At 40.7% G+C, this 23,675-nt stretch overlaps 1 protein-coding gene across 8 annotated transcripts in view; it reads left to right on the forward strand.

Annotated features, from left to right (window-relative positions):
- Sh3kbp1 (SH3 domain containing kinase binding protein 1) overlaps positions 1-23,675 on the forward strand; it is a 341,291-nt gene that overhangs the window by 242,664 nt on the left and 74,952 nt on the right. For all 8 annotated transcript variants that reach the window (XM_021188708.2, XM_029534111.1, XM_029534114.1 and 5 more), the window contains one exon: positions 5,772-5,866. In XM_021188708.2, the coding sequence (XP_021044367.1) occupies positions 5,772-5,866 (95 nt within the window). The remainder of the gene's footprint in view (positions 1-5,771; positions 5,867-23,675) is intronic.

A 23,675-nucleotide genomic window follows, 5' to 3' on the forward strand; every position in this document is an offset into this window, starting at 1 on the left:
AAAAAGTAAAAAGCTTAAAGCTGGTAATGAAAGTGGCATGGGGAACTCTTGATCTGGGAGTAATGTGGAGGGAATCTGTGAACCTTCCTGTGCTGTATCTACCTTCTCTACTCTTTGAAATGTGTTTGTATGGTTTGTTTTGGAACAACAACAACAACAAAAAAAAATTTTGTTTCTGGAAAGAAAAAGTCATTGCTTCTTATCAGATTATTTAAAGCATGTAAGACAAAAAGCTCTCAGAAGAAAGGTAGGAATCTAGACTTAGGTTAGCTAATTCATTGACGTATTTTAATCATTCAAGGAAAAAGTAACAACAAAGTCATTTTAATTACTATACAAATTGTGCCTTTCTTTCTGCTTTTGTGTAGATCCATTCCTACTTGATTTCAGACTATCTACATTGATCAAATTAACGAGTTGATGGGAAATGCGTGCTTGCAAAAATTATTTCAGCTCTTTCTTCTTTATCTGTTTGCTATTCATTTAAAACTTAGGGTCTTTTCATGTCCAAAAGGAATTTAGAGTTATCCTTTTCCTTTAAAGCATACTAAATGCCCCTTCTTTTTGGAACATTTTTCTGCACGCACATGATCTTGCCATTCTGTGAAACAGGGGAGCGGCATCCCGCCATCAAGTGATGGGTATATTTGTCTTGTCCCTTCCCTTTATCTAACCATTAGACTGGCACTTCCATGGAAGGACAGGAAGTTCTACTTGTGGTCTATTATAGGCTCAGGCTCCACAACTAGTTGGCAGCATCTTTTGCATGGTAGTTGGTCAGAAACTAATTGAAGTAAGGAACAAACATACAGTAGGTTTACTATCACACTTTTGAAGTTAATAGTGATTTTTGCATATGTATTGATTTTTGAGCGAGTATCTTAAAGCGACTGAAATGCAAACCAATGCGTTTTTATTTTATGACACTGCTCAATGGCTAAAATGCTTCATAAGTAAGGATAACTTTTTTTAAAAAAATGCATCATAATCATAATTAAGTATGAGTCTACTGGCTGCCATATTTGCTGAGAAGTGGTTGTGATTGGAGTGTTGAAATGTCACTGCTGGAAAGAACATAGGTCTAACCTATTATGGTACTGTGTGATCTTAGAACATTAGTGATATCCTTTTCAGGTCCTAAGTAGGAGCTGGAACAACTCTGTTCTCTAGTTAGAACAGCATTGTTTTGAGTTATTTAAACTTTAAGATTTGAAAGACACTTAAATGTGCTTAAGATGTTCTGCTGAAGATAGCTAAACTAACATCTCTTCTCCTTGGTTGGTTTCTGATTTTACACCTGATGGCGTTATATTCATCCAAAGCTATAATGTCATGCAGCTTGATGTCATCTCAGGTCAAGAAGTCCACAAAAATTCAGCTGGAACTGAGCCCAGTTCCAAGTGTCCTGACTCAGAATCTTCTACTACTTTCTGTCGCTTGAGGGTGCCATTACTTCTTAGGCATCACTAAGTGATCATTAGGAAATATGCAAGAACTCTATGCCAGTTCTGGGCATGCATATAGGCAGTCAAGAGGAAACTGCCACACTGGGCATTGCTTGAGCATATATATGACCTCAAATCTCCCCCACAGTGACACATTTTCTCCTATAAGGCCACGCCTACTCCAACAAGGCCACACCTAATAGTGACACTCCCTAAGGACCAAGCATTTCAACACATAGTTCTATGGGGACCAAAGCTATTCAAACTACCACAGTCCTATTCTTTTTCTTCTCCCAATTTCACCCAGATCCTCCTCATCTCCCTGACCATCCAACTTCATGTTCTTTCTCTCTTTAAAATCAAAATGAAAAATTATGGAGTCTGTTTTGCATTGGTCAACTACTCCTGGACATGTGACTTGTCCTGGAATGTGGTTGATATACACAATGTTATGTCATTGAAGAAAACTGATTTTTCCTTTGCCAGTGGGGATTACTTCCAAATTGCTTTCTTGGTTAGCGGCTGGACCCCATGTCTACTAGGACCCTGTCTGTCTTGAACGTGTGCATGTCCTGTACTTGCTGCCACAGTCTCTGTGAGCTCATCTGTGCATAGGTCCTGTTGTGTTTGTCAGACATATTTCCTTAGACTCATTCACCACCTTTGTCTCTTACAATCTTCCAACCTCCTCTTCTCCATAGATCCCTGAGCCTTGAGAGGAGGCGTTTGATAAAGACATCCCATTTAAGACGGAATGCTCCCAAGTCTCTTGCTCTCTGTACATTGTCTAGTTGTGGGTCTCTGTGTTAATAACCATATGCTGCAAGAAAAGGCTACTTGGATGAAGGTTAAATGAGACATTGATCCATGGATATACCTGTATGCCATTAGGAGTCATTTTAGAACAATAGTATTTGGGCTTCCCCCTAGTGCCCAAGACCTATCTAGTCTCATGTTCTTGACTACTTTAGCAGTGTCATATGGGTTCCATCTGATGGAGTGGGTCTTAAATCTAATGATTAATTACTCCCATAACATTTTCTCCACAATCCCATCAGTATATCTTGCAGTAAGTCTCGGTTATTAGGTCAAAGGTTTTATAGCAGGACAATAGTGATGATGATACTTTCCCACTAGAAGAATACAAAGTACCTTCCAGCAGCATGAACTCTAGTCAGTAAGGGTCAAAGTTCTAGTTGTGCACCAGTTCAGTAAAATAAGTAAGCATCGTCCTCATCAGTAGGACCTTCCCTTTGGGTTGGGGAAAGCAACCAGTGGCCTTGGCAGGAGCCTGTGATATTTGAAGGGGGACGTGGCAGGGACCTTTGACCAATGACTCAACAAGATGTAATTCATTACTGACACTTGAAGTTTTACTTGGGAGCATGAGCTGTCTGGATGGGGCATTGTCTCCTCCATTATATTGAAACGTAAATGTCTTCCATATATGTATATAATTTAGGAAGCCTCTTTTAGGTTTCCATGTAGTCTTTAAAATGTCTATTGGTGTTAGCTGTTCCTCCCCATGTTCCTTTCTTTACCTACTCTCACATCCTCTTCTCCATTTAATCCACCTATTCTAGTTTCTCCTTTACCTGTTTATAGATCCTATTTCCCCTCCCTTAAACTTATACTTATTAAGGCCTGCTTTTTATGTAGAAGATATATGCCCTTCTTAGCTTACAGGGAAATTTTAAGTATAAGATAAAATAGCCCTGTGAAATAAATGAAAGGCACATTAACTCTTACTTAGCAATATTTCCATTGTGCTGATTACAATTGAACTCCATGGCATGCTCTTATAGGTTGTGCCCTGAAGTAGGAAGGTAAGAGATGAAGGAAAAGGAAATGTCATATTAAGAGGCTTCTTTTTAGTAGAGATTGATGATAAGGGGGCATACTGCACTAAGAAAAATATTGAGATAATTTGTATCAAGTTTATTCATGTTAGTAGGCTTCTGTTTTGAGTGAATACCTACCTACTGGATCACAAAAGAGTGAAAAACAATTGAGTTGCTAAGCTACATGGCAAGAGGTTCAGAGAAAAGGGTCTCCTGAAGCTGATGGGTTTGAAAGGTAGTTCAGTACCATCAGGACTTAGGATAACAGTTTTTGACTTTTTTCGTTATGTTCATATATGATTACAACAGTGTTGAATGTTATCTTGATTTCCAACAATGGTAAAACGGTTAGAAGCCTCAAGAAAGCAGGTAGATTAGTCCCAGCGGTAGAGTCTTCAACTAGCATACTCCTGGCTCTGTGTTCTATCTATAGCACTGCAAAGAAAACAAAATGTTCAAAGGCAGGCAACTCTTTGCCTTACATCTCTAGGCAACAAAATCTAGCAGTGCCATCTCTAACATTTCCTTTTATAGATTTCATTGACTGGAAGATTATGTCTTGCCTCTAAACAAGTCAGCAACAAAGGGGAGTAAGATAGCATTATTTGTCTATAGCCATGCCATCTTGAACATGCCTGATCTCAGAAGCTAAACAGGGTTGGTCCCCATGAGTACGTGGATGGAAGATTAACATTACTTTCCTGGACAGAACAAACCTGAGCAAATGAGGGTGCTGTCAAGTAGGACATGAAGGGCTGGGAATGGCTGCCAGGAAGTTAACCCACCGTGCTTGATCGCATTTTATTAACCTTTTCACTGAAAGACAGAAAAACATGGCATGTTCTTTCTTTGATGGTCAGGAATAACTGATATTCTTTCAAAAAATGTCTATGATTTCCATAGAGTTGGGATTTTGAAGGACAGTTCTTCAATAATATTGTATGTTCATGTTTGAAGTTTTGAGGTTGGGAAGTCATATTTCACTAGCACTGTCAATTGGAAAATTGGTGAAGAATTGTCATTATCCCATTTAAAGATGTTTAACTTTTTCCCTTCCATTAGAACATCTAACTAATTCGGGCTTGGGAAAGTTTTGCTATTTCCAATTAAAGAGAGATGTATAAAATATGTTGGGAACAATTTAATTGACACTTAGGCATAGAGTGGTAGGTTAGGATCTAGATGCAGGAAGGAGCCCAAGTCTTAGGAAATATCTGAGAATATTCAAAGAGAACTATAAGACCTTTGGTCTCTGCTGGAGCATATAGTAAATGTCTGCTCTAGAAGATACTAATTTCCTTGAGTTTTCTTTCTACCTTCTGTGTTGAGTCATGAAAACTACTTTGCCCAGTCTTCATTTCCCAAATCCATTACAAAGCATTTCACTGGCTTCTTACCTGATGCTTTTTGATAGAGCTCATTTAAAATCCGTAATATCTACTCAGCAATACTTAAATTGATTTTGGATAGCCAAAATACTTTTTCTCTCTTCAGTGAGGACTCTTGCTTATAAACAGCCCCATCAGTGAACAGGTGTGTTTGCACAGAGACCATGAAATGTATATGAATAAGTTCACCCATCCCACACAGATATTCATAAAATCATTTTGGTAATTTACATGGACCCTGTATAGTTCTGAGCTAGGTCATTTGCACATCCTGTATGACTGACTGTGTAGCTTGGTATTCTTATGGGACTCTCTACAGTGGTAGTGTGTGTGGGGGAGGGGGAGGAATGTCTCTGACTCGTTTGCCTGGTATTGAGACCCTTTTCCTCTTACTGGGTTGCCTCATTCACCTTTGATATGAGGGTAAGTGCCTAGTCTTATTGTTTTTTGTTATGCCATGTTTGGCGATATCCCTGGGAAGCCTGTTCTTTTATTTGAAAGGAAATGTAGGAAGAGTTGATCTGGGGGAGAGGGGAGGTAGGGAAGGAACTGGAAGGAATGGAGAAAAGAATAATAGAAAAAATGTTTTGGTAGTATTTGTTGGCTGCCTGTGGTTGACATTTTTATATGCAAATGCATGGGTATTTATCTCTTAATACATGGTGTAAAAGGTTAATTCCTCACTGTTTTATTTGCTGTGTTGACTTTATAGCAGATACAAAGGCCCCCTTTCTGATTTTGTAATACGTGCAACAAAGCAATGAGAAAAAAAATTCAGGTTGGCCCACGCATATATCTTCAGAAAATATCAGATAGTTCACATTTCCCTTCTCAAGATAAAGAAAAATCTTTTGCCTTTCTATCTGAGAAAAGCAAATATTCCCAAGGCATGTATGGTGTTCTATTATTCGTGAGGGTAAATGCAGAGATAAATATGCATGAGCCCACCATAAGTGCTCTGAAGTCCCTTTCGGTGGGACTTAACTTTCTGTTGAGTATACCTTTTTCTTGAGGTTAATGTGGCAGGGAGTACCTTCAACTGGGTCAGCTCATTAGATGTAACACCTTAAAGGTTGTATTTTCTGTTCTTCTTACAGCCAAGGATTACTGCAAAGTAATATTTCCATATGAGGCACAGAATGATGATGAATTGACAATCAAGGAAGGAGATATAGTGACTCTCATCAATAAGGTAAACAAAGATTTTTCTCTCACCTTCTAAACTGTCAAGTGTTTTGGAGTGTGTATATACTGTAAGCTTTGATTTTAGCCATTTTCTTTTGTTTTGAGAAAGCATCTTGTTATATAGCCCAAGCTGGTTTTGAACTTACCATCTTTTTGCTTTAGCCTCCCAAGTGTAAAGATCACAGACATGGCTATCGTGCCTTGATTGTTTTAGACCTTTTAACACTCAGTTTTATGGTCTTGAACTTGTGGGAAATGTTTGCATCTTTCTTTTTATTCGGGTGCAGTCCTGACAAATCAACCTACTTGAGAATCCAATAGATCTCTGTGTACCTCACTCAGGGCCAGCTACATGACCCTGAAGAAGAGTCTATCCTGGAAGGAATGACCCAGAAGGCAGCCTACTTAATGATGGGTTCTGCCTTCTCCAGTGGTCAGACTGAATGGCCTGTGTCATCAGGGACTCAAGGAGGGGCTCTTAAAAGGCTGGTCATGCCTCACAAGCAGCAAACCCGTAAAGAATGTTTGCTATTCAGATCAAAGACAGACAGAGTGCCTGGGAGAATTTTGCTTGTCTTGTTTGGAGTATAAAGGTTGGATGATTTTTATTATCATTTCAGCTAGATTCTTGTAAAAACCCAGAGAGTGGTTAAAATCTGTGAGAAGCAAAGCAGTTTGCTAAGGGCTTGACCACACACTGTGTTTCCTTTCATGCAGTGCTACTTACCACACTGGTAGCTAAAAGTCATATTAGTCAAGTGGTTCTTAGAACAAACAGTGCTTTTCTCTGAAGTACAGGGATTTTATGATGGTTGAGTACAATGAGAAGCCAGGCAGTCTTGAAGATGTAGAAAGTAGTTTTGTTTTTTTGTTTGTTTGTTTGTTTGTTTGTTTGTTTGTTTGTTTTTTAATCCAGGTGAATAGCTGGAGACATATTAGTTATTCTCTACACACCAGAATGACTTAGAAATTGCCACAGTTACCTGGGCTATGGGATGGGGAAGCATTGTCAGTCTAAAGGATGCATGATGTAGGGGGCTGGGAAGGGAACAGAGAATTGGAATCAGGAATGGCCCTGTGGATGTTAGGAAGAGGGGGAGGGAGACTGCTGTGGTGTCGCCTGTTGCTACCCGTAGATGCCCATGAAAGAAGCACTCCAGAGTTCCAGCTCTTTAGAAGCTTTTAAACCATCTAGTGATTATTGGGGTTTTTTTGGTTGTTGTTTTGATTGTTTGTTTGTTTGTAATTTAGGGAGATCATTGACCCCTCTCATGGACAATGTAGTCTGTATGTCATATGCAGAACAACACAGCTAGGCAAACACCTTTCTGGAATAATACGTTATCCCCCACTTCTAAGTACTCATCTATCTTTTTAACCTGTGAGCTAGCCTCTCCCTAACTTAGTTCAGTGTAAGTCTGTGGATGCTGAATGTGGCAGGAGGAAAGAGGAGGAGGGGAACAATGCTGTCCTTGCTCCTCTCTGCAAGAGGCAGTTCCCAGTTCTTGCCACCACCACCACCACCCCCATCCCCAAAGGAGGCGGTTCTCTTCTACATAGTGCATTTCCTATTTTTAATCAGTCCTGTAACCAAACAAATGGGATAAGCAAGTTTTTAACTGGGTGTGAAGCATAATGCAAATACTTTAATAATTAGCACTGATAATTGGTTTTAGTCATGCAGGGAAAGGAATAGAGCAGTAGGGAATGGACTCGCTGTTTACATTTCTGTCTTGGTTTTAGAGGGAGGGGAAGCCTCTTAATTGAAAACCCAGTGTGTTAATAACATGTATGATAGTTTGGGAAAAGGGAACACCACCTTGGTTTCTCTTTTACCTGAAGATAGCGATTTTCACTTTAAGGTTCTAACCTCTAAGCCTCACCACTGGCGTACATTCTGTCCTGAATGGTTCAGCCTATAATTCAGTCTCATAAAAGGAATCTGATTTGGGTAAGGGAGAGCTTGGTCTGAATAGGAACCACTACCAGCTCCAGTCTTTTAGTAGGTAACCATGGACAGGTGACTGTGCCCTCTGAGGGCTGTACCCTGTTTCTCTGGTTTCAAAGGTTAATGCACTTGGAAGTGGTTTGTTAATACAATGTGATGCTGTCAGCTCCTCTTTTACACATTTGTACTCCAGGCTCTCTTCTGACTCGACTTCCTGAGTATGCAAGTGAACCCGGGCTTGCTTTATTGGCCTGATAAACAACCTGAGCTTCTTCCTCAGCTCCTGAGAAATGCCCGGAGATGGTAAAGAATAGAGGGATGCTTTTTCCAGCTCCATCACCCATCCTTAGCATCCCAACACTTTCTTTTTGACACTCCATAACAGGGCTTCATTTGTGACCTCTGGACCAACCAAAGTCTTCAATGGTTTTCTCTCTTTTATGATAAAAAAAATCCAGTCTGGGGACATGACACTTCTTCCCTCAGACACTAGGCTTTGGCACATTAACTTTTGGTACCATTTGTTCCTATCTTACTCTTGTGTCCTCATGCGACTGACCTTGGGCATGTCCATTCCTGTAGAGAAGGCCCCTGACTACCCACTTAATTGTTTTTCTTTAGTGTGTGTTTGGATATGTGTGTGCTTGTGTGTTGCCTTCTCCATAGCTTATATCAGAGACAGTCTTAACTCACCCTAATGAAGTACATTATGAGCTTGCTGATTAGCCAAGATCACTTGGGTTTGATCATCTTGTTTGTATTATTACTTTATATGATCTTCTGAGAAAACGGGCCTCTTACTGTCCTCTCCTGATACTGATGTTATTTTTGTTAGTATAAAATTTCTGCCAATCACGACCTTGAAAAGTGCATGGTAAGGTATTGAGTCATATAGGCTTCTAGCTCAGAGAAACCAAGGTTTGACTCCCCGCATCACAAGTTCTGATTATGTCTCATTGGGCATGAGACTTGACCTCTCTGAGCCTTAGTTTCCTCTGCTATTAAGCCATGGCCTTTAAGCTGTTGTCACATGCCTAGTGTCATTCATTAAGACACTGGGCATGAGGCCTGTCTCACAGGAGTAAATCTGCCTATGGGAATCATAATCTTAGCTATGGCCAACTTCCAGTCTGGCTTTTTCTTCTCAAACTTCAGCAAAAGGAACTGTGAGCTATGGGTTTGCTGTTAAGGATGAATACTGTGACATTAAGTAGATAAAGGTAGTTTTAACCCCCCCCCTGCAATAGTTAAGGATTCACAGTGGGGAGGTTTCAGCAAGAATTTAGAAAGAAAATACACCACAAATTTTTTTTTGTCTGCTAAAAGTGGGAAAAAATGGATTCCGTGCCTGTAAAAATGCTGCTGACATTATAGAGAAATTTTTACCTCCTTTTTTAAGTTGATGAGTCACCCAGAAATTCATTTCAATGATTATAAGCTATCATAAAATGAATAGGTTCATCACAACTGGTTAAATATGCATTTTAATGTGCCTATTTATTGTATGTGTGAGTTGAGGTCAAAGATCTGAAGTGTTACTCTTGACATCTCAGTTCCATTTGCTATTTAAGTCTCCACTGTCCCCCACATACCCAGGATGTTCCCTTTGTCAGCCAAGGTGATTTCCCCTGCCCTGCTTTCTCCGCCATGGCAAGAGTCACAGAGCAAGCGCTGGCCTCCTTTTCAGCTCTAGATTGTCATTTGCATGGCTTTCTAGAAAAGGAATCAGACACCTTTAGTGGGTGTCTGGGAGCCTTCTGTGGTTCCTGAAATAAAGTGCAAAAACCTTCTGAACTATTTGTGTGCCCCTGGATACTAGGATGAGATGTGGAACTGGGTTTGGTTTTAGTTTATTTAGAAAGAAGGCTTGTGGATTTGGGAACATTTCTACTTGTGCAGAACACACCTGTGTTTAGTTTAGTTTTTTTTTTCTTCTATTCCCTTAAAAATAGCTCCTGCGTCTGTGGTTCTGCCGCCTCCATCCCACTTTCTGATTGATGTTCAGAATGTGTTCAGGAAGGGTTAGAGCCTCTGAGCGTGGTTTCTGGTTTTCTTTTTCTTTTTCCTTTTTTAAAATATTCTCTCTCTCTCTCTCTCTCTCTCTGTGTGTGTGTGTCTCTCTCTCTCTCTCTCCAGGGTCTCTCTCTCTCTCTCTCCAGGGTCTCTCTGTGTAACAGTCCTGGCTGTCCTGGAATATACTATGAAGACCAGTCTGGCTTCCAACTCTCAGAGATCCTCCTGCCTCTGCCTCCCGAGTGCCAGAGTTAAAGGCCTGTGTCACCACCTACTGGCTTCCTTTTTTTAAATTTAGAGACAGGGTCTCTTGTGGCACCAGCTAGCCTTAAACTCACTATGCAGTTGAGGCCGCTCTTGAATTCTTGATTCCTGCCTGCTTCTGTTTCTAGAGTGCTGGGTTTACAGGCATGTCCCACAACACCAGCCAGCCCTGGGTTTTAGAGAGCAAATTTGTGGCTCCATAGCTACTGGAGCTTGTGCTTTCTGTGACAAGCACCCACTGAGGGTAGAGAAAACGCTACTGGAACAATGATTATGTTCCCAATACCTCTGCCCCTCCCTGAATTTAGGAGGAAGTGTTTCCTACGAACCCCTTTGAAAACAATGCTCATAAAACAACTTGCATGGATAGCCTGGTCCCCATCCATGCACACTTCATTGTTAGAAATCTATTTGAAAACATCAAAATTGGCATTTAGGAATTCAGTGCTGTTGACCAAAGTGGTGGGGATGACAGGAAGGGGATAGAGATAGATGGTTGAAATATCACTGATGTTCATAGAAGAAAACCAGGATATACCCTAAAGAGGAAGGGAGACCCATGGAAGTAGTTGTTGGCACTTCTAACTGCAGAAGTATACAATGCTTCCTTGGATCATAAGGATTATCTTCTGATGCTCAGTGGCAGCAATTTTAATGTACTTATTTTATTTAATTTAACCGATTTAATTAATTTATACACTATCTTCTTCCCTTTACAACCCTCATTCATTAATTCATTTACTGAAATACATTTGTGATGTACCAGAAGTTATACTAGGCGATAGCGTTACAAAGGGGAACACACATTCCAAACTTGGAGGTTTGTTTTTTTTCCTAGTTCCAAATATTTGGAGCTCAGCATACTGTGAAGTTTGAGTCAGAATTAAATGCTAACCCACCAAGCTTCTTTCATTGCTACTTTAATACGTCTCCTTTCTTTCTTTCTCATGCAAATATTTGCTCAGAACATTTAGTACTCTCTAGATGTGCCTGGGGGGGCCACAGCCTCTCAGTGCAGGATTCTGGGCAGCCATTAGCAAAAGTTCAGACCCCTCGGCCCTATTCTTTTCTCCTCGGGGGTCTATCCAAAGCTCATCCTCACAGCAGGCACAGGAGTCACATAGGATGATGAGGGGCCTTTCCAGATCACAGAAGAACAAAGACTGAAAGCTTAGAAATGGTTCTTTCAAAAACCTCCCCAACAAGTCACCAGAAGAACTGGGACAGACATGTCTTCTCTGACTCCCTGTCAAATGATCTTGGGATATGGGGGTCAGTTGGGGTGGTAAGTCTGGATGGAATTGATTTCCTGTGGGGTTGTCAGATGTTTGTGGTAGGTGCGGCTCAGCCAGTCCCAGGGATAACTGTCATCCACTCACTGAGAAGCAACCAGTGTTGCTTGATAGCCAGAGGGAGCATCTGGAGTTTCCTTTTTAATTAATGGTATTATTATTACTAATCAGAACAGCAATATTACCATGATATTGCCATGTTTCTGACATATTAGAATCTACCACTCTCCGGCTAGCCAGTCAAAAAGAAAGGATGAGCCATTCAGAGCTAATGTCAATTATTTAGAAAATATTTTTATTCATTCTTTGAGAGTTTAATACATGTTTTAATCATATTTACTCCAACAACCCTTCCGTAATTCACCTCCCTCCCATTTGTGTCATGTTCTAAAATCCCTCAATGCTAATTTTGTGCTACCTAAATCTTCTTGGATATATGACCAGAGAGGCATAGCAAGAGCTGCACTGGCAGAGAAAACTGTCTCTCCCTCTTCTAGTAGTTGACAATGGCTAGTAGTCCCACGGCTTAGGGGGGATGGGGCGATTATGCATGAAACTCCTCTTTGCTGTGGTTTGATCTGGCTTGGGCTTGCACAGGTTTTGTACATGCTATTGCTGCTGCTGTGAGTTCATGTGCACAGCTGACATGCTGTGTCCAAAAGATACTGTTTCCTTACAGCCATCCACCACCTCACGATCTTGCACTCTTTCCATCCCCTCTTCCACAAAGGCCTCTAAGCCTTGGGAAGAGGGCTGTGGTATGCACTTTCCCTTATGATGGAGAGAATATCTCGTGTAGTGTATGGATGTGGCACCTGTCAATCATAAGTCTAACGGTCTGTGGCTTAGTCAGGAAATAGGAGATGGGACATCCAGGAGGCAGAAAGGATTCTGGGATAGTACTGGGCATGGGAAAATTCACCCAAGAAGAAGTGATGGGATGGACACATGGTACCTGAGCACAGGTAACCAGTCATATAGTAGAATTTAGACTAGAGTAAATGGGTTATATTAAGTTATGATCTGGCCAGAGAAGAGCCTAGCTATGTGGCCAAGAAATTTGTAAATATATTTTGAGTCTGAGTCTTATTTCTGGGAGTCTGGAGCTGGAAGTAGGAACCAGGCCTAACTTCTACACCTATGGATAAATAATCCCAAAGGCCTTTAAAAAAGGCATGGAAACCTATTACTGTAGAAGCTTCAAAACACACACACACACACACACACACACACACACACACATACACACATTACTATAGAATCTTCTAAAACACACAGATAGAAGGATATACAGAGAGAGAGACAGAGACACCCAGAGAGACACACACAGAGAATTGAGTTACCTTGTAACAGTGTAACGATGCCCCTACTAGATACCCGAGGCTAGCAAATCAAGCATCCAGTGCTAGTTATGAGATATTATTTTCTTAAGACAGGGTCTCATGTAGCCTAGGCTCACATCAAACTCATTATGTAGGCAAGGTTGACCTTGATGCTCCTTTTACTACCTCCCAAATGCTGGGATTATAAGTATGTAACATTAGGTTTGCTTTACATGGCACTGGGGATGAAACAAGGCCCTTGTGAACATTAGGCCAGCACTCTACCAACTGTACCACACCCACACTCCCTAATGTCAGTTCTTTCTGTGTGTCAAGCAACTCTCCATTTGCTGTCTTCTGCTTTCTTCCCAGATAGAGTGTATTTCGGTGGCATTCTTTTATTCTAGGTCTGGGGGTTTTAGCTCTTTGTTTGCTGTTACTATGACAATAAAGACTCTGGGCTTGATCTTTCTGAGTCCTTCAACAATGACATGCTCTAATGTTTTAATGCCTAATGCCTAGTTTCCCCTTCCTCCATCCCTTTTCATTAGCCCATTAATTAACTGAAATGTCTATCTACAGGGAAGATGTTTTCAGCCCGCCTTGCTTCCTAAAAGAAGTAAGGTTGCTTTGACAGATGTAAGTAGTCCCGGGAATCTGAGGAAAGATCTTTTTAGTTTGGTATAAAAAGCCACTCAACTAAATAGATTGCTGGCCTTGACCCTTTCTCTCAGAATTGCTGAGGCTTTTAGCAGAGCTAAAATGCTAGGATTAAAGGAGGGTCTGTGGGTGAGGAGTAAATTAGCAGGTGCCACCCTGAAGAAGATGACGTGCTGGCAGCACCATTAAAAGGACATGATTTATGAGTGAACGAGGAAGTTAGGTGCAGGTCTGCAGTCATCTGGGTTTGCACACATTTGAAAAGCATCAGTGTTCGGCAAATGATTCGTTTATACCATAGAATATTTTTCCTAACATATGACCCATCTTGTTAGACTGTGTATGCCCTTATCTGAGATGTAAGTCACAATGTATATATCCCTCAGAGCATTAAAAACCCAAAGGAGTGTCGCTTGTTGCTATCTCTCTTCCTCTTAAAAGTGAATAGGGTACTGGGATGGATTAGAGGATCCCGATTCTCTAAATGCATTTCATAAAACTCTTCTGCACTGTGCTTGTGTATATACCCTTCCAGACAGAAATTTAAATGAGGTGAAAATTTAAGGCATGGAGGGGGAGATACTTCTTTTGATTTACTTATAGCGAAGAAACCATGCCACCCCAAATTGGGATGGCTCTTAATATAGTTTCTTTCTTTTTATAGTGACTGAGCTTATGGATTACACAAATTCCCAGGTTCATGTGCCTTTGCTACTTCGCTATATGAAACTGTCTAAAAAGACCTCTAATTATTTGTTCAAGCTGATTGCCCTACTCCAACGTGCTAATCTTAAATTGCAGTAACATCATGAAACACTTCTGCTGTCTATTTCTGTTTTAAATTTTATTTCTCTATGTGTGGGTTCATGAACACGCACCCATGGAGGGCAGAAAGGATGTTAGAACTTCTGGAGGGCGAGTTACAGTTACTTATTTGTGTTCTGCCTGATTTGGTGCTGGAAACTGAACTCTAGTCCCCTGGGAGAGTGAGAACTGCTCTTGAATACTGTGCCATCTGTCTCGGCCAAGCTATAATTATTCTCATAACTTTCTTAATTTTCAAAATTGCATTTATTAAAATAAATAAATAATTTGCATTTACTTACTACTGGTCTATGGGAGGCATGGGTCTGCCTCAGCGTGAGTGTGGCAGTCGGAGGACAATTTGCGGGAGTCATTTCTTTCCTTCTACCCTGTGGGTCCCAGGAATCCAACTCAAGTCATCAAGCTTGGGGGCAAGTTCTTTGATCCACTGGGCCCACGGAGCCATTTTATTGCCCTTATCCCTGCCATGGTCTCCAAGATGAATACAACCTTGGATAAGCTGCTCATCTCTCCTTGCCTCAGTTTCTCCATCTGTAAATCATGGGCAATAATAACCTCCTGGTGTTGCAAAGAGAAATGAATTAAACTGAGGAGTGCTATGGTTTGAATATATCCCTCCAAGTTCCTGCATTCAAAACTTAATTTCCAGTGCAATAAATGAGAGAAGGGACTTAAAAGAAATGATTAGGGTATGAGGGCCCTGCTTCAGGCTTATGTTAATGCAATTATTGTGGAAATGGATTCATTATTGCCCCAGTAGATTCCTGATAAAAGGATGAGTTCAGCCCCCTGCCCTTTCTCTTGCTCATCCTTTCTTGCCTTTCCATCTTCCAACCTAGGATAACACTGCAAGATGCAAGCCCTTCAGTCTTTGGTGTCCCATCTTGCCTGTAAGAACTAAATCTGTTCTTTGTCATTTATCCAGTGTCAGACATTCTATTATATCAGTACAAAACAGACTAACACAATAGGCAAAGCACTTAGAAAGCCTGGCCAATAGTAACTGCTATATAACCGTTCGCAGCTATTATTTCCTCATGATAAATTGCTAAATGTAATGCTGCATCAGTGTATTTTGAAGGCATTGAAGCTATGGTGCTAATTTAGTCTCCCCACGGGAGTATGTGCAAATGTTTCCTAATCCTTGTCATCCCTGGATATTACCATTCTTTTTGTTCTCTGCTAATATCTTTTAACCTCTGCTAATTTGGCACTCTAAAAGTTATTACTGAGCTTGAAATCTTTATGCATCATTTTCCAATTGATTTTTAGAAAATACTCTATATGCATGCCATTAACTTGTCATTTTTTCATATTACAAATATTTTTTCTTAGTTTATGACTCATGGAGATATTTAAGTAAGTCATTAAAATAAATACCTTTTACACTCACAATTCCCTCATTTTATAGTTAACTGTATAGTGAAGTAAAATTTATCATTTTTAAGGCGAGTTTTACTTAAGACTTTTATGTTTGGAGCCCTAGGTGGAGAGAGTATCTGGCGATTAAATGTATTCCCTTTCTGCTTTCCTCAGGGCTTTCGAGGTTCTATTTAAAGCTTCTACCCTTTTGGTATTTCTGATATTGGCATTTAGAGAGCCCCTGGGATTCTGCATGGATTCTTACAAGGATCCTCCTGTCCTAGACGAGGGCTTGGCAAACTTCTGTAAAAGGCCAGAAACCAAGTATTTTTAGACTTTGTGGGCCATGCAGTCTCTTCAGCAACTGCTACTCTGACATTGTAGAGGAAAAACAGCCGTAGAGGTAAATGAGTCTGTTTGGTTGAGTTCCAATAACACTTTATGGACATTTAAATTTGAATATCATGCAATTTTCACATCCCTTGAAAATGTATTCTTCTTTTAAAAGAAAAACACATTAAAAAACAAAAAAACCTGTTCTTAGCTCTTCTTAGCTTTTGGCTCATCGGCTGTAATTTGCCGACCTCTGAAAGAGTATCTGGAAGTAGACCCATAAGAATCCAACTAATTAATTTTCAACAGAAATGCCAAGATACTTTTAAGAGTTTAAATCTTGGTCTAGAAAGGTGGCTCAGTGGATAAAGGCACTTGCCTTTAACAGCCTGAGTCTGATCCCGGTGACCCTCCTGGTGGAAGCAGAGAACCAGCTCTTGAAGTTGTCCTCTGACTTCCACATCTGTGTAGTGGCATGCTGTGTACATACACACACACACACACACACACACACACACACACTTTTTATTTTTTTATTTTTATTTTTATTTTTTTTTTAAAAAAGATTTATTTATTATTATATCTAAGTACACTGTAGCTGACTTCAGACACACCAGAAGAGGGCATCAGATCTCATTACGGGTGGTGTGAGTCACCATGTGGTTGCTGGGATTTGAACTCAGGACCTTTGGAAGAACAGTCAGTGCTCTTACCCGCTGAGCCATCTCGCCAGCCCCCCACACACTTTTTAAATTTTAAATATTTTCAAACAATGGTGTCGGCATAAGTAAAACATGAACTTTAATCTAAACCCAACATGCTATGCAAACTTTCATTCAAAATAGATGATAAATCTACACATGAAATGCAAAGCAGTTATTCATGAACGTGTGGGAGAGTTGTTAGGCCGTCTACACATACAAAAACAATGTTAAATTGTATGTCAGCAAAATTGAAAATTTTGCTTCTTCCAAGACATTGTTAAGTGGGTCTGGTTCGACTACATAGGCGTCAGAGTCACACTATTCTTCTAGTCTCTGGCCAATTGCAATTGTTGTAAGGCCTTGGTTTTATCCCAAGTGTTCCTGAAATTCCTTTGTAGTATAAAGTTACGAATCTCTTACATTGCCCCTGTCTCTGTGTCCTTTCTCCCTCATGGTGAGTGGCAGATGTTGTCACAATCCTCTGGATAAAGGGCAACCCAGCAGAGAGCTGGAGTTCAGCCTAAGATCTATAATTTTCACCCACCGCACTGGCTAAATCATCTAAGTATAGATAAAAAGGCTGTGCACAGTATTTTAGGCCACCAAGTAAGCTTTCCAAGTGGGGAAGAAAAAAAATCTTCCTAAAAGAAATGCAGATTGATCCCAGTGAAGAATGCTAACAGAAGACAGGAATTTCCTACTGGCTCCTTCCCACAGCTGTCCTGGATGGATCTGACCTCCAGGGTGAGCCTTCCTGTGCCCTTTATCCCATTCCTTCCCCACCCTTTCCTGAGCAATGAGTATAAACACCTCTTTCCAATCTACCATCCTCTTTTCATGCCCTCAAGATGATGAAGCAGCTAAGAAAATCTCTCAAAACGTAAGGAAAAGTGCCATGGGAAAGGCACTGTCTTTATCAATGTGGCAAAATGATTTTCTGTCACGTCCACTGTCCTTTTAATGGAAGAAAGATGTACTTTTGAGTGCAGAGGCCATGCATTTCTCTAACTAGAAATGAGAATGAAAACTCGGCACCAGGATGCGTGTCCTTGAGAAGTAAGCTGCACTTAGGTGTTTGTTGTAAAGGAAGCACAGATGCCATTGGAAGTCGCTTTGGAGCAGTCATCTCTGTGTAAACTCCCAAGCAAAGAGAAAATGAAGAAGGTCTGTGAAAACTTACTGCTATGTAAGTTCAAATAGTGGCTTTGGTTTAAAGGAGCAGAAAGAAATGTAAAAGTGCCCCTAACTGATTTTTTTTTTAATTTTGTGAATGGCTTACTCACATGCTCTCATATAGTTTATATTGCTTTCCATGCTTAAAGTCAGATTACAAAGACATGGGAATGATGTTGTCATATCATATCCTTTCCATGTGAGCTCTGGCTTTCAAAGCAACCTCATGGAGAGAGAAGGTATTTTATGGTTATTTAGGGAAAAAAAAGACTAAAGCATAAATATTTTTTTGAGAAGACTTAAGATTATATGTTCCTCAGATGAAGTTAATATAATATATATTATTTGTTCATTGTCATGTCTCAAAGAAGCCTGGGACAAGTGTCCCTCAGTACCTGTAGCTCTTTCCAGCACTCCTCACCCTGCCCATCCTTCAATGTTTCCAGCCCAGGGGCTGGACCTCACTTAACCCAAGCTTCTGATTCCTGTATAACTCCATCATTTTGACTATATGCTCTCTTGGCTCCTGGTTCCCCTCTTGTCCCCTTCCCTTCTCTTCCTCTCTCGCTCTCCCTTCTCTGTCTCCTCTTGTAGCCCAGTTCAGTCTGCTGGCCAAGTTCAGTCTGGACCCTTCTAGATGCCTCTGAATGCTTTCTCCCTCGTATTTATAATAAATCCTTCTCCTCAACTATACCCAGGAATGGCCATGTCCTCATTTTCATTCAGTTATGTTTCAGCTGTAGAGCCAAGCCCTGACAACCCCAGGAGGTGCCCAGTAAGAGCACGGAGCCTGAAGCTGGGCCAACAGGACAGCCTCTGTTAGATGCTGGTCTCTGAAGAGGCTCCAGGAAGAAGCACCTTTTGTAAGAGAGGGAAGGCAGTTGTTATCACAGAGGCCTTTCTTTTGATAATCTTCTATTTAAATACTTAGGCCTTCTTCCTTCTGGTCTGTGACTATGTATGTGGGAGCTCTGGTCTCTCTATGGCAGTGGTTTTCAATCTGTGCGTCATGACCCCTTTGGAGATCAGATGACCCTTCACAGGGATCACCTAAGATGATCGGAAAAGACATCACAATTCATAACAGTAGCAAAATTAGAGTCAGGAAGTAGCAATGAAAATAATTTTATCTTGGGGGTGGGGGGTCACCACAAATGAGGAACTGTATTAAAGGGTCTCCGCATTAGGAAGGTTGAGAACCACTGTTCTATGGGGACTGAGATTTAGGTTGGGTTTTCTTGTCTTCATTTCTCAGGGCCCTTAGACTAAAGGTTAAGTTCTGTAGCATTTCCTGACCCATGTACTGTGAACAGGCTGTGAGAGGGTAAGGAAATGATCACCTAAGCCTGCCAAGGTCACAGGTGACTGGAACTTCGCTTCCTCCAGCCCCAAGTGATGGCTTCCATCAGCCTTTGGCCTCTAGCACTATGTTACACATACAGTATCATTTTCTATGTGTGCATCGCCAGAAAAGGGTTGGGTGGTACATTTATTTTCCTATATTAAGATGTTTAACAGAGGCTCTGCTTTTATCTTAGAGAGTATTTCATCTTCTTTGTTAGAAAATAGAAGAGGGAACTCTATGATAGAATCCTCCCTTGCAATAGCTCAGATTAGAAAAGATAAGGCTTAGAGCTCTCTTATGCCTCAAATACAGTTAATTCACTCCAATTAAAGAACCAATCCTTTAAAAAGAATATAGCTTCTGGTTGTATAAACACCAGAGTGAAGGGTATTAAATAAACCTACTCCCTTGCTGTAGAGAACTTTGAAATTTATCAAAATACACAGAGTAGCTGTTTAGAGCCATTGAAGAGTATATAATGCAAGGACATGATCTTGGAGAGAAGGGGAGCATTAAAGTGACTTTTTGCCTGGGGAGTTTTATAAAGTATAGCATGGGGCAGAACCCAAACAAGGAATAGCAGTCTCATGGGACAGAGAGAACAGAAAATGTAATGCAAGCTGTGGAGAAGGCTCAAATCTGCTCAGCACAGCACTGTAGAGAAGTGAGGCATAAAAAGAATTCTAGAAGTCTACAGATCTTGGATCTAGGCTCTCTTTGGATCTCATCCCAATATTATACTAGGCCACACCACAGCAAGACTCCATTAGACTTTGGAGAAAGCAAGAACTTGGAGGACTATGAGCTGCACAGGCATCCCAGAGCTCACCAGTGATCAGAGACATCACAGTTCTGGTCACGCATGGTAGAAAAATGAGGGATGCTGAACATCTCTAGCATTCAGGTGAGAACCTAGGAAATTCAGACATAGGAATCAAGCTATCCTGGGCCTACTCTACCAAATCCTCAAACCGAGCTTGGCCTGGCCAGGCTGGTCAGTACATAACTGTCCCTCCATAATCAAACAAAACCCAGGCTCTTTTGAGAGCCTGTAATCATAAATAACCTCCCACGAAAAGAAGCAGCTTTGGGTGGCATAGCTGTTACAGCATTTCTAAGTGCTGTTTTCTGACACCAGCACGTGCAAAGGTGCATCCTGATTTTATTTGCTATTCATTTGGTTATACAATATATTTTTGGAAAAAAAATCAGTCATTAGTATAGAAAAGTATATAAATCATTGCCTAAAAAGGCTAAGAGTTTTTAGGAGTAGATGGTCTTCCCAGAACCACAGAAGAACGAATGGCTTCTTTAACCTAGTGCATGTTGCCATTTGAATATGGCGTTTTCCTGAGTGGACTTGTGTCATTTTCCTGAGTAGGACTGTTTTCTTGTGTCTCTGGCTCCTCCTCCCCAATTACCTCTGGACTGCAAGCATTTCTTCCAACATGGAGACAGCATGTAGTCCTCTTTTCTCCTTGCTACCTCATGAACCCTGTTGTGGTTGAGCCTGCTTTAGTAGCTGGCTTCTGGGGTCAGGGGATTCTGTGCAACAGCCTCAGCCATATAGCATAATTGCATCTCTTGGGGGCGGTGTTACCAGACAGAAGCAGAGCAGGTTGCTCCTGGGCTTCAGCCTCCACAGAGTGTATATGCAGCCCACTCCCAAGCTCTATGCAGAAGACACTCATTAGTAAATCTTCCACAGCAGTTCTTTCTTGTGAGTGAACTGAGAGTGTGAGGCTCTCCTTGGGCACTCTGAGGCTCACTTGACAGCCTTGCTGAAACCGGTCAACACTCAGTTTCTCCTCAAATCATTACTCAGTCACCCGAGATGCTCACAAAAGTAGCCATGCTGGATAATTTCTAGAAAGTTGGTGCTAGGGAGTCAACCGCTAGGCAGGCTTGGTTACAGTAGGTCTTCTCTTTGATTAGGACAAGGTGGTGAATCCGTTCTTACCTTTGCATTTGGGGGATTGACATATGATTTTCTAAGCTTTGAACTCAAACGAGACCTTTATAATCTCTGAGAAAATGTGATCATATCTTTCAAGGGTGATTTTAAAGGTTTTTTTTTCTGTAACTACAGATACTTTAAAATTAGGTAAAGATCACTAAGCCTAAATATATAGATAAAGCTTACCTTAGGGAATGACCCTGCTTCTGTTTAACTTGATCCCACTTCCATTGTCAGAAAATGGATGTGTACACATGTTCAGGGTCAACCACTTGATGCCTCATTCCTGAAGAAAACTGATGCCCCTGCTCTCAGCAGCCATTGTTGCTCTTCATCTAGGAGCAGGCCGTGTGAAATTTCCAACACAGGCATATTAATTGGTGTTGTCATTGTGCAGGTGTTATCTAGGCAACCATATTGTTGAAATTTTATGGGTACAACTTCCCTCGTTATATCCAATATATACTATCAAATCACAGGCGTTCATGTCCTCCGGCTCTTACAATCACTTACAATCTTACAATCCTGATCACTGTCACACAATGTTCCCTCAGCCTAGGTGTAGAGATTCTGGTGCACATGTCCCAGTAGGCTGTGTGTGTGCATGTATGTAGACATACGTATACAGCAATAATAATTTCAAAAAAAGAGGTCATGAGTTTGAGAGGGAGTAGGAGCGTAAGAGGAGATGGGGGGGTTGAAACAGTATTAAATATAGTACTTCTTGTACAAACATCTCAAAAAATTAATGACTTACATTTTTAACAAAATGACAATTGAAGAGGTATAGAAAAAACATTTTAAAGAAAGTTTAGGCCATCCACCTGTTTATCCGTTTAGCCAGAGCAGAAACCCATACACTTTATTGGGATTTTGGTGGATGCAGTATGAAGATGGGTCCTTGCTTTAAAAGAAAGAAAGAAAGAAAGAAAGAAAGAAAGAAAGAAAGAAAGAAAGAAAGAAAGAAAGAAAGAAAAAAAGAAAAGAAAAGAAAANAAGAAAGAAAGAAAGAAAGAAAAAAAGAAAAGAAAAGAAAAGAAAAGAAAAGAAAAGAAAAGAAAAGAAAAGAAAAGAAAAGAAAAAAAGTTTACCCATTTTGGGAACTCAACGTATGTCCACAAAATATCAGCAGTCAAGCAATCTGGGAAACTCTTTAAAGTCCTGAATCTCAAACTTGCCTCAGAATTTTAAAATATGAATTGACATTTTTAAAAAAAAAATCAAGAAAGCCAAACAAGAAAGCCACTTCTCTGCTTACCTTTGGAATTCCCCCGGAGCTTTTTTTTAAAGCACGGATTTTTTTTTTTTTTTTTTTTGCATTCTCCTATTCCAAGTTATGATGTAATTGATGTGGGGTTTGGCCTAGGCCTTAGGCACTTAAATTCCCAAATAATTTTAGTGTGCAACCAGATTTGAAAGCCAGCTGTCTGATAGATCCCTTTGCACTTTAAACAAAGGCGCTCAAGATGAGATCATAGTATATTCTTTTAATCAGATTACAAGCCAGGTTGCAAATTTGTCTTTTTTCAAGGTTCGAAGGGACTAACTAGCCCAAGGTAAATATATCATGTCTCATTTCTACTTCCTGCTCAGATGGACCTCACTATGGCAACAGGTTGTCTCTGATGCTCTCAGCTGGTCCCTGGCACGATAGCTATATGGAGCACTAAAGTGCTTCATCCAGGTTCCCTGGGGCTGTGCTGGCATCACTGAACAGACTGAGGCATGATATTAAAGCCTGGGTATAGCCTCCTCCTTCAGACACACCCTAGGGCCTTGGCTTGCATCCCTTTGTCCCCCTTCCAAGAATGAGCTCTTGCCAGGGTCTAGAATTAGTTTGTCCTGGGAAGAAGGAAGTAAGAGTGGTGTATCAGTGCTCAGAAATGGTTTGAGTGGCAGGGCTTCACAAGGTAATAAATAGCATGGGGGTTTAATTAAGATGTGTCCTTGTGTTGGGATCGAAGCTCAGGTGGTTGAACACTTACCTATTGTTCACAAAGCTGTGGATTCAATCCCCAGTTTCATGCATAGCAGGTGGTGTAGTGCAAACCTGTAATCCTAGCACTTGGGAGTTTGAAGCTGAAGGATCAAGAGGTCATCCTCAGCTACATACTAAGTTTGAAGCTAACCTGGTCCATGTAAGACCTTGTCTCAAGGAGTGTTATGGCTGTTTTATCCCTTAGATATTTAGGCCAGCCTATACAATCCCAGTAATGATTACAACAACCATCGGTGCACTGGACTTTACAAAGATCTTATGTAACAAGAAATAGAACTAGAGAGCTCTGATGGTACCAATGGCTTATTTACTCTCTTCTCTCTTGTTCCATTTAAAACACCCAAGGAGGAGCTGGAGAGAGAAGGGGAAGGGGAAAGCGATAGAATCCTATTTTAGTTCAAAATTTTAAAAACCTATCAGACAAAATATGGCATGGCAAGTCTTCTTTACTTGTGATATGCAGCTAACCCAAAGCATAGCACTAGGCTGTAACAGTTCCTAAGACTCAGTCCTGTTGTTCTTATAAGAAAAGTCAGCATTTGCATTTCATGAATAAGAATACCCTATTCTAGTGAATAATCTGCCTGGCTCTGAGAAATAGACAAACCATTTTTGACAT

The sequence above is a fragment of the Mus pahari genome, chromosome X, assembly GCF_900095145.1.
Source record: "Mus pahari chromosome X, PAHARI_EIJ_v1.1, whole genome shotgun sequence".
Classification (NCBI taxonomy): domain Eukaryota; kingdom Metazoa; phylum Chordata; class Mammalia; order Rodentia; family Muridae; genus Mus; species Mus pahari.